This window comes from Chiloscyllium plagiosum, chromosome 15, assembly GCF_004010195.1.
Source record: "Chiloscyllium plagiosum isolate BGI_BamShark_2017 chromosome 15, ASM401019v2, whole genome shotgun sequence".
Classification (NCBI taxonomy): domain Eukaryota; kingdom Metazoa; phylum Chordata; class Chondrichthyes; order Orectolobiformes; family Hemiscylliidae; genus Chiloscyllium; species Chiloscyllium plagiosum.
The window spans coordinates 30,861,059-30,888,226 of NC_057724.1; the positions used below are offsets into that span (position 1 = coordinate 30,861,059).

The window sequence follows — 27,168 nt, forward strand, 5'->3', positions numbered from 1 at the left end:
GAAGGCTCAAATTCTCTAATGACCCACTCCTGCTCCTCAGTCCTATGTTTCTGCATTCCATTCAACCCCTCAAACCTGCTAGCAATGGCTGCCCCTCTTTGTAACTTGTGCGTAATTTGTTGTTCATGTTGGAGACCCAGATTCACTGTGAATACAGGCCCCAAAACTCACCCAGCGACGGCTCACAAAATCCGCTGGTATCACTGATTGCAACATTCCGTAAAAGACCTTCAAGGAAAATAACACCAACTAACTTTCCAATAACAGAATGGGAGAACATCAGAAACAGGGGCAGGCCATTCACATCCTAAGCCGGCCTTGCCCTTCACTAAGACCAGTCTGACCTGCTCCAAGTCTCAAATCTTCCTCAATGTCCAAGTCTACTTGAGCACTTTCATAGAGCACAGAACAAAGAACAGTCCTGATTTGAAGATGCTGGTGTGGGAATGGGGTGTACAAAGTTAAAAATCACACAACACCAGGTGATAGTCCAACAGGTTTCATTGGAAGCACTCGAGCTTTCGCAGCATCGCTCCTTCATCAGGTGATAGTGGAGGGCTCAATCCTAACACAGAATTTATAGGACAAATTTGCAGTGTGATGTAACTGAAATTATATATTGAAAATTTGATTGTTAGCCTTTCATATGTTAGAATACCATGATAGTTTAATTTCTTTCATATGAAAATCACAAAACCTTTTTTTTTAAAGTTGCATTCTCAGGTTAACTGCTAACAAGAGCTCGACAATATGGTGACGGTGTTGCCTCCCTGTGTTCTCTCTCTATGCCATGATGTTTAGATTGATTCTCATCTAAAAGTGAGATAACGGAGTTTTACATGACTTCATGCAGTTTTTGAGCTCACAGTGCTACAGGAATGCATGCAGTTCGGACCTTCATCCCTCGACGTTGTGCCATTTATCTTCTCTAAGATCAGACTAACCTACATGCTTCCATTTACTTTGTTCCATGTGCCTATCTAAGAGTCTCTTAAGTTTCTCTCACGGAAAAGGTGGGGGGGTGCGGCCAGTGTTTTTGCGGAAGATGGATTGTTCCACATACCCTACAAAGAGGCAGGCATAGCTGCGGCCTATGCGGGTGCCCATGGCTACTCCTTTTGTTTGGAGAAAGTGGGAGGATTGGGAAGAAAAGTTGTTCAGGGTGAGGACCAGTTCGGTCAGTTGAAGGAGGGTGTCGGTGGAAGGGTACTGGGTGGTACGGCGGGAAAGGAAGGAGCGGAGTGCTTTGAGTCCTTCGTGATGGGGGATGGAGGTGTACAGGGACTGGATGTCCATGGTGAAGATAAGGCGTTGGGGACCGGGGAAGCGAAAATCATGGAGGAAGTGGAGGGCATGGGTGCTGTCCCGAACGTAGGTGGGGAGTTCTTGGGCTAAGGGGGACAGGACCATGTCGAGGTATGCAGAGATGAGTTCGGTGGGGCAGGAGCAGGCTGAGACAATGGGTCAGCCGGGGCAGTCAGGTTTGTGGATTTTGGGCAGGAGGTAGAAACGGGCGGTGCGGGGTTGTGGGACTATGAGGTTGGAGGCGGTGGATGGGAGATCTCCTGTCCAGAGGAATCCCCTGCACTGTCCAGAGGAATCATCATGCTCACCAGTATCCAAATTGGAATACCAATTAGCAAGCAAGATAAACTCCGAACACTCCTGCAATCTCTGCCTGGTTTTATTAGACAGGCTGGAAGTCACTCACTATTTCTGTATCTGTACACTTCTAGGTTATGGTTTGATCACCTCCTAAACATGCTGTTTACATTGTGCTCTACCCTTGGGCATATACAACAGTGACTTCAGATGCTGCAAAACCTAGTGCTTAATGTAGCCAATTGCCCTTCCTGCTGATGCGTTCCTTTTGGCCGAGTTGACCTGCCACCCCATAACTTTAAAAACAGTCGATTAGAATTTGAATAATAGATTAACTAAGCAGTACCTCCAATAAGCTTCGCGCCTGTAAAAGCCAATTACAGGAGGTTGAAAATGTAGAAGGAAGGACTGCCCTACGCATTCTCTCCCCCCCCCCTCCCGTGAAAGAAAGAAAGAAAGAAAGAAATTAAGAAAGAAAATGAAAATCCAGTGAAAATTATCATTCACTGGTTTCTGTTCACACCTTGTTACATTCTTCTTTTCTACATTCAAGTGCTGTTCATCACCCACTGACGTGAGGTCAGGTTCTACATTTGTCTGGAAATATGCAGGTGGTCCTCTATGTCACTTCCTCCAATTCACAAATATTTTTATATTGTCAATATCACAATCACTAGAGAAAATGAAGTAATGAGAATACTAATGGAACTAAAGGCCGATAAGTCCCCTGAACCTTATCACCTGGACCTGGGGTCTTAAAATAAATAGTTGTAGTGATGGTGGATATTGTAATCCTCCAAAGTTGCTTAGATTCTGGAAGATGTTCTGCAGATTGGAAAACCCCAGGTTTAACATTTCTGTTCAAGGAAGGATGGCAACTGATGAGTCAGTAGTTTCTGAATGTCTCTCATTTGAACATTCTAGACTATTTTTGACAAGAAATTTGGAAAAACAGAAAAGAAAAGCTATGCATCTCAAAAGAAATAGGTAGGAAAGCAAGTTTGAGAAGGATACATAGTTTGCAAATTGGTTAGGTGGGCAAAAAAAAAAAGCAGATGGAGTATAATGTGGGAAAATAATACGTTGCCTGTTTTAACAGAAAAAACAGAAAATCAGATTATTTAAGTAGGGACTGAACATGGCAGAACATGGATGCCCTTGTACATAGAACACACACAAAAATCAGCATCTAAGTGATTAGGATGGGAAAGAGAACATTGAGCTTTCATGAAAAGGGGATGTAGTGTACATGTAGGCAAATCTCACTGCAATGGTAGGTGAGCCCACACCTAGAATATGGTGTACGGTTTTGGTCTCCTTAAAGAGAGACATACTTTCAATGGAAACAATTTGGAGAATCTTCAGGCTGGATTCTGGGATGAATGGTCTGTCATAGGAGCACTGAAATATAGACCTAAGATTAGAAGTAGGCAATTTGCTCTTCAAGCTTCATGACTGATATAATTTTGACTCCTTTGTCTATCAAAAATATATCCACTCAGTCTTGAAAAAAAATTAAAGACCCAGCCTTCATACACCACAAGGATCAGTGCTGGGGTTTCAACTTCTACAATTTATCTAAATGATTCACATGAAGTTTGCTCGATTTGCTAATGACACTAAGGTAGGACAGTGAATTGTGAAAGGAACATAAGTCGACTGTAAAACGTAGTTTGAGAGTGGGCAAAGATCTGGCAAAGAGAATAATGTGTGAATGTGAAATTGTCTATTTTGGCATTGGAAAAATAAATGCAAAAAGCATTTTATCTAAATGCTTAAAGCTTGCAGAGCTCAGAGATGCAGAGGATCTGGGAGTCCTAGTGCATAAATGTTAAAATGCAATGTTAAAATTTTACTGCAAGGAGAATTGAATACAAAAGTATGGAGGCTGTGCTTAAGTTATATAAAGCATTCATGAGATCATGTATAGAGTACTATATACATTATTGGTCTCCTTAGAGCATGATGGCATTGGAAAGATTCTGGTAAACCTTGTTTGAATAAATACCAAGAGTGAGAGAGTTGACCTGAGGGTTGTCTTCACTAAAGTTTAGGAATGTAAAAAGTGACTTGATTGAAACAGATAGATCCTGATGTTAGCTTTGTTGGCCAGACAACTGGCTTGTGAAGAAGAATCATGCCAGCAATGTGGGTTCCATCTGAACCATGAAGGGCTCTCCTTCTCAACCTCTCACCTTGCATGAGGCATGGTGACTCTCAGGTTCACCCACAACAGTTGTATCTATATATTGAGAGAACACCACTTTGGTCCAGTGGGACAATGGCAATTTTACTGGAGAAAAATATTCATTGTTGTTATGTTGCTAAGTGCAACAGCCAAAATTTGCAGTAGGTTTCTATGGTCAGCAATGGTATAAAGAGAGATAATCATTCTTTGGTGGCATTGACTACATAAGCTACCAGAGATTGATTTGTGCAATTATTGTGGATAAGGTAGAATGTTACTAGCTCTCTGAGCTGCTAGCTGTTATTGCAAACTCACATCCAGGTTGTTCCTCTTCACCTCCAGGAAAATTCCCATACACATGTCCAAATTAATGAAACTGTTCTTGCATCTGTGTGGATATAAAATACTAGTGTGTTAGGAACTATTCAACATGATTATGAAACTAGGACATTATCTTTTACTAGTTTCACTTTAGAATTTTTTATTATGTTTAATGGCAATAAATCATAAGCCAGTTGATTATTTAGTTATTTTGCATCTAATTAGCCCTGCAGTTTTATATTTTAACTAATTTCACTGACAATGCAAATTTCTGATATTGCAATCTCTTTTAACTGAAGTAACCCATTAGTGAAGACTTTTATCACATTAATGACACATTTGCAAGTTTAATACAATCATTCAGCCATCTCGTTAATCTATTCAATGTCAGTTTATTTTGTTCAAAATGACGTTATGGTAACCAAAGTTAAAACAAATGCATTTTTCAGATTATTTGAATTAACTCTTTTATTGTTGAAATGGCCTACTGATGGTTTAATAATTGCAATGGTTTCCATCATATTTGTTCAAAAATCAGTGCATCTTAGAAATATGCTTCACTTGACTATAGTTGAATTCTGTGCCAACTTGATAGCACTGGTCCCTAGCTCAGAATTCTAGGACATGACTTAGGGCAACCATCCAGTCCTGTACTGAGGGAGTGATGGAGTCTCAGAAGTACCAGTCTACAGAAGAGCTACTAGCCAATGTTCTCCTAGCCTGTTAAAAAGAGAAAAATGGTTGATATTCAGAAGGGTAGGACTATATGAATATGGTGGCCTTTTAGAACTGGTTAGTGAACCACAAGAGGAAATTTTATCTGTTCATTCTGTAACTATTAGAAATTTAGATAAAAGTTTTGATGAAACATTCACCTCTACCCACAATCCCCATCTCCACTTCAGCATTTATGGTAAGTAATTTACCAGAGCATTAACTAAAGTGAAAGGAGAACACATCAGAACTATTCAGATTATTTTTCCCTTCTGTCTTTTTCCTCCTGGGATAAGGGTGTCCAATATATTATTATGTTGGGAATTTGGCTTTTAAAGTGCAAGTAAAATAGGTATATGGTTTCAATTTTGTGAAGAATTGCTCATTTACAGAGATTAGAAATGTATTTGAAAAAATTAACAAACTACGTAATTCCCAAAATAAAAGCATGTCACTTCATTCAAGTGTCGAGCAGATATCTGTGGGGTTAACTGATATGTTTACAAAGTGGAACTTTTATGGCAAAAGAAAGAGAACCAGGGCAGCTAGTGATTTGAGCTCAGTTGAGAAGAATCAGATCCCAGTTCAGGAGAATTAGATTCCAGTTCAAAATAACAGTCTAACAGAACAGGTTTTAGCTTGTGAAGTCTTCAATTTATGAGAGTTTATGGAGAAGTTTCCAATCTGTTAGAACAAGTCCGTTGGCCATCAAACCTGGAATGAGTCAGTCAAGTAAGAAATTAAAGACTTAGGAGGAACACTTTACTAGGATTGAGTATATGTAGGGAATATTGCTGGAAAACATGTTGAAACTTTGTTTTGTTGTTTCTGTTGAGGCCTTTTTAATCTGTTTGTTTCTATTTTTTGGTGTGATAAACTTGTGTGCATTTGTCAAAAAATATTGGCAGTCACGTGAACATGCTAAGTGATGGGGTCTGTTAGCTCAGTTGGCTCGACGGTGTAGAGTGATACTAACAGCATGGCTGAAGTCAGACCCATAGTTAAAGCACTACCAGTCATATCTCTTAAATGACACAGCAGCCTTCTGGGACTATGACCTTTTAACCAACTGCTGAAATTAAATTTCTGATCTATGCAACCATGTTTCACTCAGTGATTGTCCAGTATTACCGTACACTACTCCCACTTTCATTTGCTTAAAATCTCCTTCATTTCTCTCTTCTCCCAATTCTGATCAAAGATCATCGACATGAAACCTTAATGGTTTCTCTTCTGCAGACTATGCCTGTTCTGCTGAGTGTTTCCATTACATTTAGAGTTATTTATATTGGTTGTTAAATTAGTATTGATAAGGATATTTGAAAGCATAAGTCAGTTTATTAAGGAACTAATTTTCAAATCAAATGCAAAATAGAGATCATCCATTTAAATAATTTCTTTATTAAAATCCATTCTAATAAATCACAAAACAGGTCTGAAATACAACTTGCTAATCATTAGGACATCCTGCAAAATCATAAAGCACTCTGATATAATCCCTATCCCTGCTTTAAAATGTAATTGTAAAACTGCCAAGACACACAGAATACCTGTTTAACCAAAATATCCCAGACAGTTGAATAAGGTTTTATTCCATGGGGAATAAATGATCATTCTATTTTCATGCATAACGTGTTCCTAAAATGATCAGAAACTTGCAAATATTAGTAATAATTCTCTGTACATTTTTTTTTGCTGTTGTAAATAATCAATAAATTTACCTAGAAGTAACAATCTATACATAACATTAGCTCTCAGTTGTAAACTTAGGTAAATCTCAGTTGTGGAATCTCACCCAAAAAGCTAATTAAATAACTATAAACAAACAATTTGGTTAAGAAAAACTGAATACAATATCATTAAGACAACTGTATTATTCAATTCAGTTGCTGAGTAAAAAAATTTATTTTGATTTTTCTCCTCTTTGTTGACGATAAAGATCTTTGCTAATGTCTGTATCTAATGGAAATGCTGTGGTGTCAAAGTAGTCACTGTTCAAAATTAGAATGATTTAGTATTTATGATGCTTTTCATAATCACAAGACATCTGAAGCATTTTACAGCCTATTAACTTTTAATTTATGTATGGGGTGTTCTTGTAAGGAATTGTGCCAAATAAACTGCACATAGCAAGGCTTCACAAGAGCAGAGAGCTAAATAACGAGGTTACCAGTTTCTGCTAGTGACATTTTTATGCAATAAACATTACCCAGAAAAGTGAGGCTGGGTAGCAAATGGCAGGAAACCACTTTGCCTGGTGCATAAAGCAAAGCTCATTCCATTTCTCATATTTAAAAAGTGACTGACACATTAAGGGGAATCACAATGTGAGGGAGTAACAAACAGGGAGCAGGTTAAAATAGGTCATTAGGCTGAGAAGAGGTTTATGGAGTTTATACACTGACATAAAATTGTTTGGGACAAACAGCCTATTTCAGTGTTTTGGCTTTTCTGTAATATGTAATTTCGTACGTGTTTCAGCTAAGCAGCAATCAGGAGCAGGCTGATTGTTTTTCCTATCACTAGCCCAGAGATATGAAAGCCATGTGGGCTGCTCTGAAACCAGCAGAAATTAACCAATTTAGCACACAGCAGATCAAACCTGGAACCTCGTTAGCCTGTATAGTTCAGTCTCAAAAAATATATACACTGAAGTAATCTTCAAGTAATTTACTTAACTTTCAAATCCCTTGGTTTTCATTTTGCACCGCTGAGTAATAGACATACAAATAAACACTGCGCGTTATTAATCCTTCAAAGATCACAACAGTGATGGCATATTAAGATTCTACAGATCATTTGTGCCCAAAGAATACATAGAATATTTTACTGGAGATGTTCAGCTCCAAGTATTATTTTGTGCCAAAACTTGGCACTCTAATTATGAATCAACAGCACACAAAACAACATTGTTTCAACCAACAGTAAAGCAGATCAGACTTTTGAAATCAGAAGTGCAGCAAACTGCTACTGTCTATCATTTTATAGGAGTGATATAAAGCCTACAAGAGCAGAATGGATTCTCAGTTTCTTACAATATAACTAACCATAGGTGTTATGCCTATATCTTCAACCATAGTGACATAAAAACCAAGTATTAAAAACAAATAAGAACAGAAATTGCTGGAGAAACTCAGCAGGTCTGGCAGTATCCATGGAGGAAAAACAATATTCATGATTTAAGTCCACTGATTCTTCAGAACAGTTATGAAGAAACGTCACTGGACTTGAAACATTAACTCGATTTTCTCTTCACAGACGTAGCCAGACCTGCTGAATTTCTTTAGCAATTTTGTTTTTTGTTTGTTTCAAATTTTCAGCATCTGCAGTTAATTTATTATCTCAAGTATTAAACTTTCGTAAAAAATAATTTCTCTAAAAATAAAACGTTTATCAATACAGTGAAACTGAGCTTGTACAAACGAGATATATTGTCCAAAACATGCAGCGAGATAAATTTGAGAGACAAGTTAGTGCAACTGGGATTAAAAAAATTACAGATGTAAACAATTCTGTCCCCAACTCTGTTTACTTTAATGTACAGTACTTCAGACTTATATATATGTTAACAACATTCGTATTTCTTCTTTTCAAACATGAATACTGGCACATGCTTCCCTAATTTTATCTTATAAACTAAAAATGGAACAGCCTTTTCTATGCTACGTTTGTATCTTCAGTAAGATACGTGTAGCTCATATTAAACCCAATCAGACCCATCCATTTATGGCAGTTGCATATCTTTAGAAATGGTATGACATGCTAACTGACATTTTCCATTTATCAGAGAGGATCAGGTGATATAAAAGCCATGTTTTTGTTCCAATTTTTTTATGTAATAGAATTTCAACCTGAAATCTTGCTACACGATGGAAGAACAGCCTGAAATTACGTCTCAACAAATGCTGCTTTTGACATATTTACTCAACTATAGACAAAAATGCATTTGCAGAACAGTATCCAATGGTGGATATTTATCATCATGCAAGGTGAACTAAGCTGCACAGACCAAAAATGTGCCAAGATTCATCGATTAGCTGATCTCAGCTGAGTCAGTGACAGTTTCATTTGACTTTGGTCACCCAACTAAGAAATGGGAAAAATCTGCCAAAATTCCAAGTAGATTCATTTGAAAAGTGCACTTGACGGGATGCTACATAAAGACAAAATTAAGTTCAGTGCAGGTACCCACTGCATTCGAATAGCCCATCATAACTCACCATCCTAACTATGACAAAGGATAGGGCTTTCAGAGAGAACAATGTGGAGCTCCCATAGTCTACAGACCAATTTCTGACTTTTCACAACCATGTTCAGGAGACATTAAGTGAGACGAAGGGAATGGAGAAAGGACCAGCCAGTTTTTAAAACACTGGAACTGAGCCATTGCGTAAAATAAATAAAATCAGTGGATTCTCAATAAACCTTTTAACTGGGGGTTTGAGGATGGATCAAAATAATTACTAGCGCTTTTTAATTTCCATTAGCATTTAACTGAGAGAAACTAGAACATTTCAAGCTTCTAAAGATATATGGAGACACCCCATTATGACAGCAAAACAAAAACAAATGTCTTGCAAGATGCATTACCTTTATAACATAGCTCAAATGGAGGAGAAACAGTGGTCTGATTAATGTGAGACCATGACTATGGAAAAAAGAATGCTTTGTAGATTTTTCACAGTTTAAGTTGCAACCTATTTACATTTCAGCAGTAATTTGGCTCATATTACTTTCATTTTCTACACCAACCATAATTGCACAGCAGAGTTTATTATCCAACAGTTAGGGGTTGAGAAACACAATTCTTTAAGCCGGTTTCCAAATGCAGCCTATATTGCTCAAGTTGATGATGTATTTTCTATTTTCTTTTTTAAAAAATCTACTTAATTGTAACAGTATGCAGCAGTATGGAGTAGTTCTGTAATCTTGTGAGTAACCACCAAGTTATTAGTTTTGGAGGGCCTTGATTCCATCAAAGCCACCAAATTTCCACCGTTTTTCCAAACTTGCACCAACGCCAGTTATCTCCTGCTGAAACACATGTTGAAGCCTTGACATGAGACCTTCTATTTCACTGGGAGAGATCTGCACAAAAAGAACAGATAGTAGTGACAGTTACTTGTTTCAAAAATGAGAAAACTATAGTACCCTCAGGATAATAAAGTGAGGAAAGGTTGACTGTAAAACAGCAACTCAGTTGATAGTATGATGTTAGAGGGTCTCAATATACCTCAGACATGAAGAATTCATGAGTTCAATCAAAAAATGAATTTAAATTGCCAATAACCGACTTTACAATGAATATATTCCATCAGGATAACAGTGCCTTGCACTGCTGAACTCCCATACTTCCCTGTGTTGCCACCTTCACTCACTTGTCCTATGCAGGCTCATCCTAAATTTTCCCACTCAAATGTCATCTTTCAGCCTGGGGTGTTACACAAAATTGCAAATGCGCTCCCAAGGACCTATATGAATACTTGTGCCAAAAATATACTCAAGTTAATCAGCAACACTACTAGGATCTACTAATGCCAAGAAATAATTCATATTTTGCAATCTTATGGACATGGCAAAATGTCTTAACTGATATTGAAGAACTGACTTTAATAAAACAAGTCCAATGAAATCAGGCTGTAAGAGCTGAATAGCCTATTCTTGTTCTCAAGTCCTATGTTCCTGTAAAATGCAGTAGAAACACAAACTCTAGAATTCTTACAAAACACGTTGGAGATGTTTTATCATTAAGGTGAAAGATAGCATTGCTGTAGAACATTCTTCTGCTTTAAGTATCCAGTTTCAACATTAAGCATTCCCATATCAAGTATGGAAAGAGGCACAACCAGAAAATATGTTTAATCTAATCTGTCTCATTGCCTCAGAAAATTACCTGCTGTGTTGTATAAGAGTGACATTTCTAAAATCTGCCATCAAGATATTTGTCGGGCCAAATATTGCTGTCAGAAAAGGGAAGCAGCCTACTTTTAAAAAGAGCTGTGTTGTGATTATCACAAAATAGTTTTACGTAGAATCTTTCTGTTCATAAGCCAAAGCAGAAATTCATTCCATCAGACTAACCTCCAATAAGTTGGCCTTAAAACCCTCTCCAGAAAAAGTATTTTTCCTCAGCTTTTTTTGCAAGACTTCCTGGCCCGTTACAAAGCAGGTGTTGGATTGCTTCCTACCTCTGGCAATGTTGATTGATCGCCTGAGGCTTGCAAATTTTGTGAACACCAATAGACAACTTGCCATCCTAATTCTAAGTTATTCGTCTTTAGACCTGGCTTCAATCCAACACTCCTCTGATGACATGCTGCGACTTAAAGTCACAGTTCCAGAAGCTACACTCTGTGGATAGAGATTTAAACCTGTAACATTAATAAATTTATAGCCCAGACATTTCAATCGCCATGAGAGATAAATAAGAGGAGGGTGGGGGTGGGGAGAAAGTAGCATAGAGTACAATAGTTCCGGACAAGTCATGGGGACAGTGCTGAGCTGGAAGGTTGGAACTGGGGTGAGGTGGGGGAAGGGGAAATGAGGAAACTGGTGAAGTCCACATTGATGCCCTGGGGTTGAAGTGTTCCGAGGCAGAAGATGAGGCGTTCTTCCTCCAGGCGTCTGGTGGTGAGGGAGTAGCTGTGAAGGAGGCCCAGGACCTCCATGTCCTCGGCTGAGTGGGAGAGGGAGTTAAAATGTTGGGCCACAGGGCGGTGTGGTTGATTGGTGCAGGTGTCCCAGAGATGTTCCCTAAAGCACTCTGCTAGGAGGCGTCCAGTCTCCCCAATGTAGAGGAGACTGCATCGGGAGCAACGGAATTCAATAAATGATATTGGTGGATGTGCAGGTAAAACTTTGATGGATGTGGAAGGCTCCTTTAGGGCCTTGGATGGAGGTGAGGGAGGAGGTGTGGGCGCAGGTTTTGCAATTCCTGCGGTGGCAGGGGAAAGTGCCAGGATGGGAGGGTGGGTTGTTGGGAGGCGTGGACCTGACCAGGTAGTCACGGAGGGAACGGTCTTTGCGGAAGGCGGAAAGGGGTGGGGAGGGAAATATATCCCAGGTGGTGGGGTCCATTTGGAGGTGGTGGAAATGTCACCTCGGATGCTGCCTGAACTGCTGTGCTTTTCCAACACCACTCTATTCCGGAATCTGGTTTCCAGCATCTGCAGTCATTGTTTTTACCAATTTCAATCGCCAGAGTGTCATTGGAACAGCACAGTTTGGAATCTAGTTGTAGGATCATATGGAATCCCCGATGCAGTGGTCTGAGAGAACTGCTTGGGAAATTGAAACTTCCAATCGCTCCATACTACCTCTGATTCAACTCCACTGGACACTCGACAACCTCTGTGCATCCCCACACGTTAATCTGAGCCCCCCAGACCTGTCACTGCATGCCCCTAACCTACCCTAAGCATTCTAACATACCTGGCACCCTTCTCATCTCACCCACCTGATACACTAATCCCACAACCACCTAACATAACTACTCTTTTACAACAGCTGTCTAAGTGACTAACTGTACTGCTGGACATTTAAATCACACAAAACAGTACACTGACTGCTGCATGGGGTTTTACAGAATAATTGCTGTGTGCGAAACCAATTAGTGTATCTGACCAAAGATTCTTGATGCATTGAGAACCAATTCAACATCTACAGGATGAAGGTACCAGTAACTGTTTGCAGTCCCTAGGATGAATGGACTTGCTGTTGCTTTAACAAAATAGGAACATTGTGTAAATAACATTAGCTCACTAATCAGTCAATTAAAGTACCATTTCTAACTTACCTTTGCATCCAATCGCTGTAGATAAGAACATATATAATCTATGCTGGCTCCAAACGGGTGGACATGGAGGAATGTAGAAATTATACCTGCAATTAAAAAGTATGCTGTTTTTGGTGAAAAGTTAATTTTTTTTATTTTCACAATGTCCTGGCACAGATAAGGAAAGACACAACGATTCATTGTTGCTACCTGCATGTTATGACAATAAGTTGGAATCCTGAAATACCATGGTTGTTTTTACCTCTTCATTTCAAAATGTGTTCTTAAAAGAGGATTGCGACAGAGGCAAAATAACTGCAGGTGTAAATTCATTGGTGACTGACAAAATTATTGTGTGGACTGAGGGATCTGTTACCTAAAGGTGGCAAAGAAACTTCATACAGACTAAACTGTGATCACTTGAGATGACACCAACATTACAGCCTTCAAGGGTTTATCCTTGCATTTAAGCAAAATTTTATGTTTCTACATTAGTGTTGATACCTAATTTTTTTTTAAGTTAACAAGAATATGTCTTACAAGGAACTTACAGCAATAGATTGAAATAAATTAATCATTCTATAAGTTCATAAGTGGATAACATGGCCAAGATGACCTGTGGCATGCTTGCCTTCATTGGTCAGGACACAGAGTATAAAAATTGGCAAGTCATGTTGAAGCTGTATTGAACCATAGTTAGGCTACATTTGGAATATTGTGTTCACTTCTGGTCACCAGAAGGTTGTGGAGGCTTTGGAGAGGGTGCAGAAACAGTTTACCTGAATGTTCCTAGTCTGGAGAGTATTAGCTATGAGCAGAGATTAGACAAACTTGGTTTGTTTCCACTTGAACATTGCAGGTTGAGGGGCAGCCTGATAGAATTTTACAAAATTAGAGAGGCATGGATAGAAAGGATGATTGGGGTCTTTTTCCCAGGGTAGAAATGTCCATTACTAGGGACCATATGTTTAAAATAAAAGTGGGCAAGTTTAAAGAAGTTGAGAGAGGCAAGCTTTTTTTCAAGAAACACAAAGGATGGTAAGTGCCTGAAATGTGCTGCCAGAGGTGGTGATATTGGTGAATATAACAGCAAAGTAAGAGCCATCTTGACAGATATATGAATATGCAGGAAATAGAAGCATCCGGACCACATGGAGACAAAAGGTTTTTGGATTAGAAGGGCATCATTTGTCCATGCAGTCTTGGTGCCCAAAGGGCCTGTTCCACTGCTGTACTGTTCTTTGTTCTTTATTAATCTATTTAACAAAGGTTTGACTTCTGGGTTACTTTCATTTGAGTCACACAAATTTAAAAGGGGACATAAGCAGTTATATTAATCCAATGAATTTACTGGAGAGATACTGAGTGATTGTGGCACACAGTCAAATGTTTCCTGAACTCACTGCCTATGATTATTCGAGCAACATTGAAGAAATCATAGATGGCTCGGGACTATGTCCCAGTAAGATGCATTCTTTCCAGGAAGAGGGCAAATTCTTGGGGAATAAGGATGAACAATGGTGAAACAAATTTAAGGTAATCATCTAAACATTAGCTTTATCTCAGAATTTTCTCTCCAATAACTTCAACTATCAATCTGAATGCGCACTGAATTACTTGAGTTAAAATATCGCTACTTTGTCCAGTTTGTTATTCTACAGATTTTATTTGTTACAATTAGAGAAACTATAAAACATTATTGTGGGAAAACAGCTAAGTTGCATGAGAAACTGCTGGAAAAACTTAGCAGGTCGGGCAGCATCTGAGAAGAAAAATAAAGTTAATGTTTCAAGTCCAGTGATTCTTCATCAGAACACAGCTGCTTCAACGATCTCCCTTTAATACAACTCCATGTTTCCTCCGTTATTAAACATTGTAACTTTGGATAAGGGCGTTTATTTACTGCCAACTTATTTTGCTGCTGTAGACTCAAGCAACAAATTATTTTTGACCTACGTAAAACTCAAGATGGAAAGATCTTTTGAATTTGTCCGACAAACAATTGTTTCTCATTGAGCTGATTATTTTTGAAAAAAGTAGCAATAAATAAAGTGAATTAAAACTGAATATGCTTTTCATTTTTATTTGTAATACATTGTCCTTTAGTATTAATTAGAAGCTAGAAGATAGAACCACATTGATCAAAAGGTCTGATGTTCTATTACTGTTCATGTTTTTGCAATCTGTGCATCGGACTGCCACTAAATTTTATTCATTTCCATTTCTTAATGTTGTTAAAATTAAAAAACTTACAACTGAATATGCCTGAGTAGTTTTTTAATCTATGTGAAAGCAGCTTCAAGAACAGCTCAACATAATCATTATTTATGGCTCTACAACTTAGGAGGAATTCAATTATTGTGTATAAACTATAGTGAACATTTCTTAATATTTCTCCTTTCTTTGTCAATTGCAAATATTTTTAGGTTTTGTTGTGATGACGGAACAATTTACTTTGGTAAAGGTAACGCTTCTACAAATGTTGTATAAAAAAGCACAATATTGTAAACTGTAAATTTTCATTTCTCTGCCACAAAAGGCTGTGCAATTGGAGCTTTAAAAATTGAGGGAGATTGTTGTCAAATTAGAGTATCAATAGATAAGTGAGAAGGTGAAAAAATGGATGTATGGAAATGGTGTCAGTTACAATCTAATTGAATGCTGCACAAGGCTCACGGAGCTTAAAGGCATTCTCCTGTTCTTTATAAGCTGATATTTAGTAATGATCAAGTCACATTTGGAGTAACAGTGGACAACTTGGAGAGAATTCACCAAGTTAGGTAAGTAGCAAAAAGTTGTAGTATTAAACGACTCCAGATAGTGAATTCAGTTTCTAGGAAGAATGGTGCAGATGATGTCCAAAGAATGAAAGGCCAGTCAGCCTAACGTTAATGGGAGAAAAGCATTGAAATCTTTACTACAGGAGAGAATAGAAGAACATCCATAAATGAGAAATAAAGAAATATCTACATGAATTTCAAAGGGGAAGATCTTTCTCAACTAACATTATTGAGGTGGTAACAATGGTATTGTACATAGAAATTTGTATGTATTTTCAAAAGGCTTCGAAGAAAGTGCCCCATAACAAACTAATAAGGTTGAGAATGTGGAATCAGAGAATCAGTCGCAGGTGCATTGTTCACTGGCTTCAAGATAGAAAGCAGAGTTGAGTTAAAGGGGTGGTTATTCTGAGTGGCAGATGGTGGCAAGTGGTATTTTACACGAGTCATAGCTGCTTACAATTTATGTTAACGATTTATACTTCGAATTATATTTCTTTGGACAATGCCAGTAGTCAATACTGAGGAGGGCTGCAATAATCTACAAGAATTAATAAACTGCAAAATGACCAAACTTGACAAATATTTCAATACAAGTAAACATGAGATAGTTGGTATATTTTAGTAGAAGAAAGAAGAGGTTGTGTTACTCGAATGTTGCAAATCTAGATGGGTAAAGGTATTAAAGGGATCTCTAAGTATTTATGTATCAGTCATAAACTCTTGCCACAATTTAACTAAAGGAATAATAAAGGCAATATAAGCACAAGGCTTTATTTTAAGAGTATACCTGTTGTACCTTCACAGGTTCTGGATAAAGGGGTACCAGTACCTGAGATATGGAGAAATTTCTTCTCTCAGAGGATTGATTCTCTTTGGAACTCCTTTCCACAGAGAGCTGTGGACATAGAGTCCTTGTATATATTTAAGACTGAAATAGACAGATTGATCAGTAGAGGATTCAAGGATTATGGGGAAAGGGCAAGAACATGGATGTGAGGAATGTCAGATCAGCAATAGCCCTATTGAATGGCAGAGCCGGCTCGCTGGGCTGAACATCCTACTCCTGTTCTTATTTCATCTGGTCTTTCTCCAAAGCATAAAAATAATCTCTCTTTTTGCCATTTAATCTGTCACCACAGATCTTTCTCAATCCCTTAACTGCAATACTTTTCTTTCCACCTTTCTCAAGGATTTTTCGTAATTCACATCTGAGAGTTGGATTGCAGAAAGTCATTTCTTGCAACCATTACTCAAAGAACTGTTCCCATTTCCTTCCCCATTCCATTGAAGTTACTTTTGAATGCATTTCCCAATGAGATTGGGAACGTCCGTCGAGCAAACTCATGTTAGTTGTCAAATTGTCCATTTCCATTGAAGATGGAGATGTGAGCTTCACTGGTGGGGTTAGCATTTATTGCCCATCTTTCATTGCACTTCAGGTGGTGGTTAGTGTGGGTACAACCACAGTGCTATTAGGGAAGGAGTTCCAGTATTTTGACCAAAGGACACTAAAGGAATAGCAGTACATTTCTAAATCAGGATGAAGAACACTTGCAGAGGAACTTGAAGGTGGTGATGTTTCATGTACTTGCTATCCTTGTCATTTTGGATGGAAGTGGTTGTGTGTCCAGAGGGTCCTACTTAAGGAGCTTTCCTGAATGTTTGCAGTGCATCTTATAGATGGTGCATAGTACATATTCAGTGGTGGAAGGAGTGAATTTTGAGGATGTGGTGCCAGTCAAGCTGCCTGCCTTATCCTGGAAGATGCTATAGTTTAAGTGTTGTTAGAGCTACACTCATTCAGGGAATTGGAGAATATTCCACTACATTCCTGATTGTGCTTTACAGATGGTTGGCAGGATTTTGGGATATGGTAGGTGAATTATTCATTGCAGGAATCCAAGCCTATAACCTGTTGTTGTTGATATACTATTTATATGGCTGGTCTGTTTCTGCTCAATGGTAACCCTCAGGATTTTAATAGTGGGAGATGCAGTAATAGGAACACAATTGAACACTGCAGAGCAATACTGAAGTTGTTTTTTTGTTGGAGATGGTCACTACATAGTATCTGTATGGCTCAAATATTACTTATTATTTATTAACCACAGCCTGGCTATTGTTCAGATCTTCCTGCATTTGGACATTGAGCTTCTCAGGTATTGAAGTAATCAAAGTGATGCTGAATGTTATGCAATAATTAATTTATTTAACCAAGGAGGGAGTAAATTAAATGACAGTTTGACAGAACACACTATTTTGATAAATTTGGGGGCAAACTTCCTTAATTAACCCGGTGTATTAGGACTAAGGCTTTACTTCATGGGAGGAAATTCAGGAAACTGAAACTTCTTTTGATTAAAGAAGAAGAGGAGGAAACAATAATCCAATGTTTTAAAATAAGAAGGGATTTGCTATGTAAACACAGGCATACTATTTGGATTGTAAGTGTAAAACCAGGGACCTGGGTATAAAATTGTTGAAATTGGAAACTCTGGGGATGGGGAGTCCTGAAGAAGGGCTTATGCCTGAAACGTCGATTCTCCTGTTCCTTGGATGCTGCCTGACCTGCTGCGCTTTTCCAGCAGCACATTTTTAAACTCTGGGGATGGGGTCAGGATCAATGGAATCAGATTCTTAACACCAATTCAAAAATTCCGTGGAGTCTTCCCAACTCCATAAAAATACAATCCAATCCATCAATCTAAGGGTGGTACATAATAGAGCACCACCTCAATTCAGCACTGGACTGTAAACTGAGATTATATGCTCAAGATTACGTAACAAAGAACATGTGGGAGAAAGGAGTTAGATGCCTGCCCTACCTTTAAAGTCTAGAATTAGGGGTTACAGAGTAAAGGATTGCCCAATTGGGAGTGAGCAGAAGAGTGATGTCTTCAGTCAATGGTTGTGAATCTTTGGAATACTTTACACAAGAGCTTGTGTTTAAGCAAAAGTGCAGTACATTTTGAGATAATATGGAAATCAAGCAATGTAGCAGGAAGATGGAATTCATGAAGCAGATCAGCTATGATCTTAGTGAATAATGAAGCAGACCTGAGGGGAAAATGACCAACCCCTATGCCTTACATTTTCATCAGCACTGTCAAATCTAATGTCATGTCTATCAATGATCTTGACCTCCTTCCACCTATCGCATTTCCCCTCCCCCAAGTCTCTCCTCCCTACCTTTTATCTTAGCATGCTGGACACACTTTCCTCATTCCTGAAGAAGGGCTTATGCCCGAAATGTCGATTCTCCTGTTCCTTGGATGCTGCCTGACTTGCTGCGCTTTTCCAGCAACACATTTTCAGCTATCAATGATCACACCAAGGGATAGCACATATATGAGCAACACAAAGGACGGATACAAGCATGGATTTATGGTAGGTTCAAGGATTGTTAGTAGCACTAAGAAGCTTGGAGCTATCTTGAACATGCTTAGACCCTGCAAAAATCTCAATGAAAAACAGGTTAGGAACATTGAGTAAGGTACACTCATTACCTATCAGAGACCTGTCAACGCTCCCATTGCCTGTCTGGGACCTATCAGATTTCCCCCTTGCCTAGCCACTTCTGACAGCAATTCAGCGTCAAACAGTTTGGTGAGGGACTGGAGTCATACATGGGACCAGACTGATATAGGACAATGAGTTTTATTCCCACATGGACTAGTTACGTTTTCACAATTATCCAACAGACTTTCAATCATCTTTACTGAGACCATCATTTTATTTCGTAATTTTGTTTTGCTGAATTTAAATGATCAATTGAACAGTGTTTGGATTTAAACTGGTTTTCTCTGAGGTACTGCTCCTGCAATATAACCAATACAATACTGTACTCAAATATGGGGCCCTGTAGCAGCATAAAGGTGTGTCCATATATTTACACTGTTCCAACTTAATACTAAGCAGCTAAACGGGCCTTTCTGTTCCCAAAATTATGTTGTCTAAAAGGTCTCACGTACAATTTGGTATAAAGTGTGGGTATAAAGGATAAACTATTACACATAGGATGGCATAGGACAGAGAGATGACAATACATAACATGTCACACATGGAATAACAGGCTCCTTATTTTAACTCCTCCTTTGACTAAACTTTCATCTGATTGGATTCCAATGAAGTGACTTGGGCATTTTACTATTTTAAAGGCACTGCATCAATGTAACTTCTCATGTGATACCATTCTGGCATGTTTTCCTCTTATCCGAACCATCTTCCTCTACCTTCTGTACCCTATAAATTCCACAAGCTGTTAAAATGAAAGTTTTCTGTCACCTAAACCACTACTTTTTCTTTCCCTTGCCTATGCTAGTACTCTTTTCAGCCTTCTACAGTGGCTCATAGGTTTTCTATAAGAAAGCAATCTCATACCACACAGACTGAAGACAGAGCGTGGTCTTGTGGCAAAGCAGAATCTAAGGCTGGAGAAATGGAGATTTATTATTGTATCATGTCACAGCAGGATGGTGGAGGATGAACTAGATGGACCTTGGTCTTTAGTCACCTCACAATACCCAAGCTATGAGGAAATTAGTTAACATTCTCCTCTCTATAATTTATATATTGGACTTGTATTGGGTTATTTACATAGAACATAACAGCGCAATACAGGCCCTTCGGTCCTCGATGTTGTGCCGACCTGTGAAAGCAATCTGAAGCCTATCTATCATGTAGTATTCCATTTTCATCCATATGTTTATCCATGACTATATAAATGCCCTTAAGTTGGCGAGTCTACTACTGTTGCAGGCAGTGCATTCCACACACCTACTGCTCTGAGTAAAGAAACTACCTCTGACATCTGTCCCACATCTATCACCCCTCAATCTAAAGCTATGTCCCCTTGTGTTAGTCATTATCATCTGAGGAAAAAAGTTCTCACTGTCCACCCTATCTAACCCTCTGATTGTCTTATATGTCTCAATTAAGCTATATCTCAACCTTCTCTGTACTGAAAACACCCTCAAGTCCCTCAGACTGTCCTCATAAGACCTTCCCTCCATACCAGGCAACATCCTAGTAATCTCCTCTGAACCCTTTCCAAAGCTTCCACATCCTTCCTATAATGTGGTGACCAAAACTGTTCGCAAGACTACATGTGCGGCCACACCAGAGTTTGGTACAGCTACAGCATGACATCGTGGCTCCGAAACTCAATCCCTCTATCAATAAAAGCTAATACACTGTATGCCTTCTAAACAGCCCTATCAACCGTGGGTGGCACAGTGGCTAGCACTGCTGCCTCACGGTGCCAGGGACCCAGGTTCGATTCCAGCCTTGGCAACTGTCTGTGTGGAGCTTGCACATTCTCCCCGTGTCTGCGTGGGTTTCCTCTGGGTGCTCCGGTTTCCTCCCACAATCCAGAGATGTGCGTGTCAGGTGAATTGGCCATACTAAATTTCCCATAGTGTTAGTTGCATTAGTCAGGGGAAATGGGTCTGGGTGGGTTACTCTTTGGAGGGTCGGTGTAGACGTGTTGTTTCCATCCTGTAAGGGAATCTAATCTAACCTGGGTGGCAAATTTGAGGGATCCATGTACATGGACACTGAGATCTCTTTGCTCATCTACACTACCAAGAATCTTACCATTAGCCCAGAACTCTTATTCCTGTTGCTCCTTCCAAAGTGAATCACCTCACACTTTTCTGCATTAAACTCCATTTGCCACCTCTCAGCCCAGCTACGCAGCTTATCTATATCCCTCTGTAACCTACAACATCCTTCAGCACTATCCACAACTCCACCGACCTTCGTGTCATCTGCAAATTTACCAACCCATCTTTTTATGCCCTTATCTAGATCATTCATAAAAATGACAAACAGCAGTGGTCCCAAAACAGATCCCTGCGGTACATCACTAGTAATTGAACTCAAGGATGAACATTTCCCATCAACCACCATCCTCTGTCCTCTTGCAGCTCGCCAATTTCTGATCCAAACCGCCAAATCACCCTTAATCCCATACCTCCGTATTTTGTGCAATAGCCTACCATGGGGAACTTTATCAAACACCTTACTGAAATCCAAGTACACGACATCAACTGCTTTTCCCTCATCCACCTGTTTGGTCACCACCTCAAAGCACTCAATGAGATTTGTGAGGCATGACCTACCCTTCACAAAACTGTGTTGACTATCCCTAATCAAATTATTCCTCTCTCAATGATTATAAATCCTATCCCTTATAACTTTATCCAAAACTTTACTCACAACCCAAGTAAGGCTCACTGGTCTATAATTAGCAGCATCGTCTTTACGCCCATTCTAGAGCAAGGGGATAATATTTGTTATCCTCCAGTCTTCTGGCACTATTCCTGTAGATAATGATGACATAAAGATCAAAGCCAAAGGCTCTACAATCTGCTCCCTGATTTCGCCGGGAGCATACCGAATAAGGTGGGTGAACTTGCAGCATGGGTTGGTAACGGGAATTCGATGTTGTGGCCATTTCGGAGACATGGGTAGAGCAGGGACAGGAATGGCTGTTGCAGGTTCCAGGATTTAGATGTTTCAGTAAAATCAGAGAAGATGGTAAAAGAGGGGGAGGTGTAGCATTGTTAGTCAAGGACAGTATTATGGTAGCAGAGAGGACGTTTGAGGACTTGTCTACTGAGGTAGTATGGGCTGAGGTTAAAAACAGATAGGATCAAGGAAAACCCTATAGGTACATCAGGAATAAAAGAATGACTAGAGAAAGATTAGGGCCAAACAAGGATAGTGGTGGGAAGTTGTGCGTAAAGTTAGAGGAGATGAGGAAGTGATAAATAAATATTTTTAGTCAGTATTCATACCGGAAAAGATTATGTTGTCGAGGAGAATACTGAGATACAGGCTACTAGATTAGACAGGATTGAGGTTCACAAGGAGGAGGTATTAGCAATACTGGAAAGTGTGAAAATAGGTAAGTCCCCTGGGCCAGATAGGATTTATCCTAGGATTCTCTGCGAAGTCAGGCAGGAGATTGTAGAGCCTTTGGCTTTGATCTTATGACAATACCAGTGCATCACCACCTCCTGATATAGAGGTGGAAGTAGTTTGGCTTTACAATGGAGAGGAAAGGTCAGGCAGCATCCAGGGAACAGGAGAATCGACGTTTCGGGCATAAGCCCTTCTTCAGGAATGAGGAAAGTTTGTCCAGCAGGCTAAGATAAAAGGTAGGGAGGAGGGACTTGGGGGAGGGGCGTCGGAAATGTGATAGGTGGAAAGAGGTCAAGGTGAGGGTGATAGGTCAGACTGGGGTGGGGGCGGAGAGGTCAGGAAGAAGATTGCAGGTTAGGAAGGCGGTGCTGAGTTCGAGGGATTTGACTGAGACAAGGTGGGGGGAGGGGAAATGAGGAAACTGGTGAAATCCGAGTTCATCCCTTGTGGTTGGAGGGTTCCTAGGCGGAAGATGAGGCGCTCTTCCTCCAACCGTCGTGTTGTGGTCTGGCGATGGAGGAGTCCAAAGACCTGCATATCCTTGGTGGAGTGGGAGGGGGAGTTGAAGTGTTGAGCCACAGGGTGGTTGGGTTGGTTGGTCCGGGTGTCCCAGAGGTGTTCTCTGAAACGCTCCGCAAGTAGGCGGCCTGTCTCCCCAATATAGAGGAGGCCACATCGGGTGCACGTCGCTTCTCCTGTTCCCTGGATGCTGCCTGACCTACTGCGCTTTTCCAGCAACACATTTTCAGCTCTGATCTCCAGCATCTGCAGACCTCACTTTCTCCCCAATGGAGAGGAAACCCAACCTGGCTAAACAAGAATTTGAGGCAGAAGTGTGGTGCTGGAAAAGCACAGCAGGTTAGACAGCATCCGAGGAACAGGAGAGTCGATGTTTTGGGGATAAGCCCTTCATTGGAAATATTCAAATTCTGAGTTTGCACACCATCTGATGCAGTAGCTAGGGAGTGGGATGAAGTCCCTATTTCTTATGATCTTTAGTTTAGAGGGCATGGAAATCAATCATCTGTTCAAAATTGCAGTATAATAGTAATCGATTCAGTGTTGACAGCAATTTATCTTTATTTAATGAACATTAATACTCTAATTTGTTAATTGGTCATCAGCATGATGCACACTATGGTAATTTTCTGTTCTGTTTTATAAACAAAAACACATCTTTGAGTTGACAAAAATACTGTGCAATCCTAGAAGTGTCCCTTACCCACAAGTAGCGCTTCTCTTTCTGATCGAACAGGCCCTGTGATGACTCTATCCAATTCGCCATCCTTCTCTTGACTGGAACCTAGTACTATATATCCTGTGTTGTTCTGCGGGAGAGTGAAAGTTAAGTCATTAAACATTGCTTAGCTGACATTAAAACAATTTCAATTCCCACATTAGTCCATAAAAAGTCCAATTGTCCATTAATCTACCACCAGAAAACAACAACAATGTCAGAAAAGACCAGTTGACCCTGGGAGCTCCCAATTATAGCAATGAACATGCTAACATAGAAAGGAACTTGTTTAATCTTTCTACATAACAATCAAATTGAGAATTTGTTATAAAGGCAATAACATTTTTATAAACAACAGCTGGAGAAGGGAATAACAGAAAATTAAACCTTATCTAAAAAGTTTTGGATCATTACTATTAGAATCAGAGGTGTATAATGTTATGAAGAATAGTAGTAAGTCTGAGGATTGTGAGTTACTGTGAACCAGACCAAGCCCCCTTCAAATATATCAAAGATAGCCCAGACCCCAACTTTTATCTTATTTAAAGGCAAGTGAAAGGTGTTGTGTCCCAGAAGTAAGTTGGCTGGTTACACCACTTGGCTTTAAGCAAAACACATTTTATTCTTATCCCATAGCTAAAATACAAAAAAAAAGAAGAATTGAAATGACTTAACTCTATTGGAAAATTACAATGCAATACAGGCCCTTCGGCCCTCAATGTTGCACCGACCTATGAAACTAATCTGAAGCCCTTCTAACCTACACTGTTCCATTTTCATCCCTATGTTTATCCAATGACCATTTAAATGTCCTTAATGTTGGCGAGTCCACCACTGTTGCAGGCAGTGCGTTCCATACCGCTACTACTGAGTAAGAAATTACCTTTGACATTGGTCCTATATCCATCACCCCTCAATTTAAAGCTATGTCCCCTCGTGCTAGCCACCTTCATTTGAGGAAAAAGGCTCTCACTGTCCACCCTATCGAACCCTCTGATTATCATATACCTCTCAACCTTCTCTTTAATGAAAACAGCCTCAAGTCCCTCAGCCTTTCCTCATAAGACCTTTTCTCCATACCATGCAACATCCTAGTAAATCTCCTCTGAACCCTTTCCAATGTTTCCACATCCTTCCTATAATACAGTGACTAGAACTGTACGCAATACACCAAGTGCGGCCGCACCAGGGTTTTGTACAGTTGCAGCATGACCTTATGGCTCCGAAACTCAATCCCTCCACCAATAAAAGCTAACACACCATTTGCTTTCTTAACAGCCTTATCAACCTGGGTGACAACTTTAAGGGATCTATGTACATGGACACCGAGGTCTCTCTGCTCATCTACACCGCCAAGAATCTTACCATTAGCACAGTACTTATTATTCCTGTTGCTCCTTCCAAAGTGAATCACCTCACACTTTTCCGCATTAAACTCCATTTGCCACCTCTCAGCCCAGCTCTGCCTCTGTGTCCCTCTATAACCTGCAGGATCCATTGGCATTATCCACAACTCCACTGAGCTTAGAGCCATCCACAAATTTACTAACCCATCCTTCAGTACCCTCATCCAGGTTATTCATAAAAATGACAAACAGCAGAGCCCCAAAACAGATCGTTGTGGTACACTAATAGTAACTGAACGCCAGGATGAACATTTCCCATCAACCAGCACCCTCTGTCTTCTTTCAGCTAGCCAACTTCTGATTCAAAACACTAAAACACTCTCAATCCCATGCCCCCATATTTTGTGAAATAGCCTACCATGGGAAACTTTATCAAACTCCTTACTGAAATCCATATACGTCACATCAACCACTTTACCCTCATTCACCTGCTTGGTCACGTTCTCGAGATTAAATAACTTATTAATTCTACTATAACCAGCGACTGTTCCAAAGTCATAATATCCCATAAACACATCCTTGGCAAAGACAAATTCAGTGAAATAGATTGTCTCATGTGCAATTCTGGCAGCAGAGAGAATTCCAGCTTTTAGCTGTAACAAAGAGTGAGGGATACAGCTTCTGAAAGAAAACTCAGCAACTACTGAAAGCTAAACTAAAACTCTTGATTCTCTGTGACCCTGACTTCATCCGTTCATGCTGCTTCTATTGTTCCAACCTTTTTAAAAAACCTGAGGCCTCACAAGCTGTTTACTTTACTGGCTTGGAGCAGATTGCTTGATACCTGTCTCAACCAGTCTTCATAAAAACTAAGGACAAAATATACCTCTTAAAGCCATTGTATTGTCAGAGTGCTTCAGAGATATTGAACAAGTATTTTGGGCAAGACTTTTGTGGAGGAGACAGGAAGGTCAAGTCAGGAAACATCTGATCTGATCAACCTATTTCCTTTAAAAGATTCCCACCCAAGATATATATTTAATCTGGGGAGACAGAGACAAAATGGAACAAAAGCAGAACAAAATGGAACAAAAACTGAAGTTGCTGAAAAAAATTTAGCCAGGTCTGACAGCAACTGTGGAAAGAAATCACATCTGATGAAGGATCTCTGGACTTGAAACACTAACTATGATTTCTTTCCACAGATGCTGCCACATCTGCTGAGTTTTTCCAGCAATTGCTGCTTTTTTTTTTAAAGATTTCCAGCATCTGCAGTTCTTTCAGTTTTTTTTTGTTTAGAGATAGAAAGGAGTTAGGATTGCCACCTCAGTAAAGAGGCCCAAGACATCATAGGTGGATAGCCAAGTCACCAGGATAGAAGGCCGAAATCCATTTGCTGGGACATTGGGCATTCTTTTATGATGAATGTCATTGCTGACGTTCCCTCCCCGATACTCCATATCCTCATACTCCCATGTCATCTTCCCTCCATAGTCACACACCTATTAGTATTTACAACAGGCAAAGCTCAGAATATCTTTTAAAAAGTACACTAAATATTAGCACTATCAAGGCATTATCAGTTTTTTTTTAAATAAGGTAATTGTAACTGACAAAACTCTCATCAAGAAAATTAATTCAACAAATATAAATCTTTTGATGTGGTCAGTTATAAAAAATATTTATCGACATGCAAAACCAAAGACATATAGTCTTTCAAAGCCCCATAATACTGTCAAAATGTGAATGCATGTCCTTGCTGCAATGAATAAATTGGCCTTTTCAGGACTCACTTGTTTGACAGAAAGGCAAATGAAATGTTCGCATTCATTTCAACTAAGTTAGAATACAAGAGCAGAGATATACTGCAGAGGCTGTATAAGACCCTGGCCAGACAGCATTTGAAACATTTTGGGTCATGCATCTAGGGATGAATGTGCTGGCATTAGACGGGATCCAAAGAAGGTTGGCAAGAATGATCTCGGGAAGGGCTTGTAATGTGAGGAACATTTGAGGACTCTGGGCCTGTATTCAATGGAGCTTAGAAGAATGAGGGGGGGATCTCATTGAAACTTACAGAATACTGAGAGATCTGGATAGAGGGGATGTAGAGAAAATGTTTCAACTTGTCATAAAGACCAGGACACAAAGGAACAGTCTCAGAGTAAAGGGACGACCCTGAAGGACTTAGGTGAGGAGGCATTTCTTCAGTAAGAGGCCAAGTAATTGAGTGTATTTACATTTTTTGCATTAGATTCCCTACAGTGTGGAAAAAG

At 39.6% G+C, this 27,168-nt stretch overlaps 1 protein-coding gene across 5 annotated transcripts in view; it reads right to left on the reverse strand.

Moving 5' to 3' along the window:
• Window positions 1–6,206: 6,206 nt before the first annotated feature.
• The window catches only part of enox2 (ecto-NOX disulfide-thiol exchanger 2), a 213,247-nt gene continuing 192,285 nt past the window's right edge, over window positions 6,207–27,168 (reverse strand). For all 5 annotated transcript variants that reach the window (XM_043704632.1, XM_043704634.1, XM_043704631.1 and 2 more), the window contains 3 exons: window positions 23,532–23,637; window positions 12,621–12,706; window positions 6,207–9,913 (listed from right to left, as the gene is read on the reverse strand). In XM_043704632.1, coding sequence (XP_043560567.1) covers window positions 9,776–9,913; window positions 12,621–12,706; window positions 23,532–23,637 — 330 coding nt within the window. In that variant the 3' untranslated portion in view covers window positions 6,207–9,775. The remainder of the gene's footprint in view (window positions 9,914–12,620; window positions 12,707–23,531; window positions 23,638–27,168) is intronic.